Here is a 1,933-nt window from a genome sequence, read left to right on the forward strand (position 1 = left end):
TTCCTTTCCCTCTCATGGAAGAAGCCTTAAGTGGTGATGTTTTTCAGCTGTTGTTGCCAGCCAGCATCTCAGTTAAGTTTTTCAGACCAGAGCTGGCAGCGTGGGTGGGTGTGAGGGATAGAAAGGATCTCCCCTGGGTGAATCAAAGCTGATTTTCAAGCTTTAGAGATGCAGAAGCAAACCACTCTTTCTGAGGCCCTTCCCAGTCTGGGAAGTGGGACTTCAGTGCCTGCCTCACAGGGTTTTATTTTTATTTATTTATTTATTTATTTTTTTTAAATCTCGTAATGTATTTATTTTAAATTTTGGGGCATCAAGTTGTGGTTCCCTCTGAACAAATGAAAAACACTGGGTGTCCTGCCCCACCTTCCCACCCACCGGCCCAAAAGTCCCTGCAGAGAGGGCATTTCTGCTGCTCTGTGAAACCCAAAATAAATAGAAACAGCATCAAGTGTGAATGGCACGATGGCGTGGAGCAGGCCCGAAAACCCGTGAGGCAGAGGTTACTGTGTAGGGACAGTCTCAAGGTGTCATTTGAGTGAGGACATGCTGCCGTGGTGGAGCTGGAGTGGTGCCGCCTGCCTACAACTTGTCCAGGAAGTTGTCCAAGGCGGGGATGCCCTCCTTCAGGCCCTTGCGCTTGCGGGTCTCTGCCACCACCTGGCTTGGGCGGCTGCTGTTGTCAAAGGGGTCACCGGGCAGGATCTGCCAGTGGTCGAACACACACTGGGGGAAGGCCTGGCCACCCGTGTTGGACCGCAGGTCGGCAGTGAAGCCGAAGGACTCATTGACAGGCAAGTAAGCCTTCACCACGAACATGGGGGTGCCAGCCACCTGGGACTCCTCAAAGACATGGCCTCGCTTCCTGTTCAGGACACCATAGATGCCCCCAACCACTTGCTCCGGACACTGGATCTCCACAAGGTAGATGGGCTCCATGAGGCGCGGCTGTGCTGTCAGCACACTGGCATACAGGCAGCGCCGCACCGTAGGGATGATCTGACCACCCCCGCGGTGGATGGCTTCGGCATGCAGGGTGACGTCATGGACATCAAAGCGCACTCCACGCATATTTTCCTCACATAGCGCCCCCTCCTTGGTGGCCCACTGGAAGCCGGCCACCACACTATCCTTGATCTCATTGAGGTACTGCACGCCCTTGGTGATGTCAGTGAGGATGTTGGGGCCAGTACCGACAGGGCCAAAGCACCAGATCTTGCGGGCCTCTGCCACATCCCACTCATACTTTTCAGCCAGGTAGCGGGCACACTGCTTTAGCTCCTGGCGGGCAGACACCTCCCCCTTGTCGATGTCCTCAGCCAGGCCATCCGGAAAGGGTCGCGCCTTCATGTACAGGTGGTTGTGCTTGTTGGGGGACTTGGAGAGGCACATCATGTTCGACTCCTCGCTCACTGTCTCCCGGTACGAGACCACGGGGTCCAATTTCTTGATGGGTATGCAGGCGTGGTCCTCCTCCAGGTCCTTAAGGCAGATCTCCAGGTGAAGCTCGCCAGCGCCCGCGATGATGTGCTCTCCTGACTCCTTGATGATGCACTGCACCATGGGGTCGGACTTGGCCAGCCGCTTCAGCCCCTCCACCAGCTTGGGAAGGTCAGCTGGGTTCTTGGCCTCCACAGCCACTCTGACCACAGGGCTGACGCTGAACTTCATCACACGCATGTTGTGGGCATGCTCAAAAGTGGTGATGGTACCAGTCTTCACTAGGAACTGGTCCACACCCACCAGTCCCACGATGTTCCCACAAGGCACGTCCTCAATGGGCTCCACATAGCGGCCCATCATCAGGATGGTCCTCTGGATTGGCTTCAGGTAAAGGTCCTCCTTCTTCCCAGGGGTGTAGTTAGGGCCCATAATCCGGACTTTCAGGCCAGTGGACACCAGCCCTGAGAAGACGCGTCCAAAGGCATAGAAC

General features: G+C 55.7%; 1 protein-coding gene across 1 annotated transcript in view; it reads right to left on the reverse strand.

Moving 5' to 3' along the window:
* Window positions 1–283: 283 nt before the first annotated feature.
* The window catches only part of LOC101567025 (elongation factor 2), a 2,934-nt gene continuing 1,284 nt past the window's right edge, over window positions 284–1,933 (reverse strand). Inside the window, exon 2 of the mRNA XM_012517222.2 lies at window positions 284–1,932. Within this exon, the coding sequence (XP_012372676.1) occupies window positions 583–1,932 (1,350 nt within the window). The 3' untranslated portion in view covers window positions 284–582. The remainder of the gene's footprint in view (window position 1,933) is intronic.

The sequence above is a fragment of the Octodon degus genome, unplaced genomic scaffold, assembly GCF_000260255.1.
Source record: "Octodon degus isolate 3935 unplaced genomic scaffold, OctDeg1.0 scaffold00156, whole genome shotgun sequence".
Taxonomy (NCBI): Eukaryota; Metazoa; Chordata; class Mammalia; order Rodentia; family Octodontidae; genus Octodon; species Octodon degus.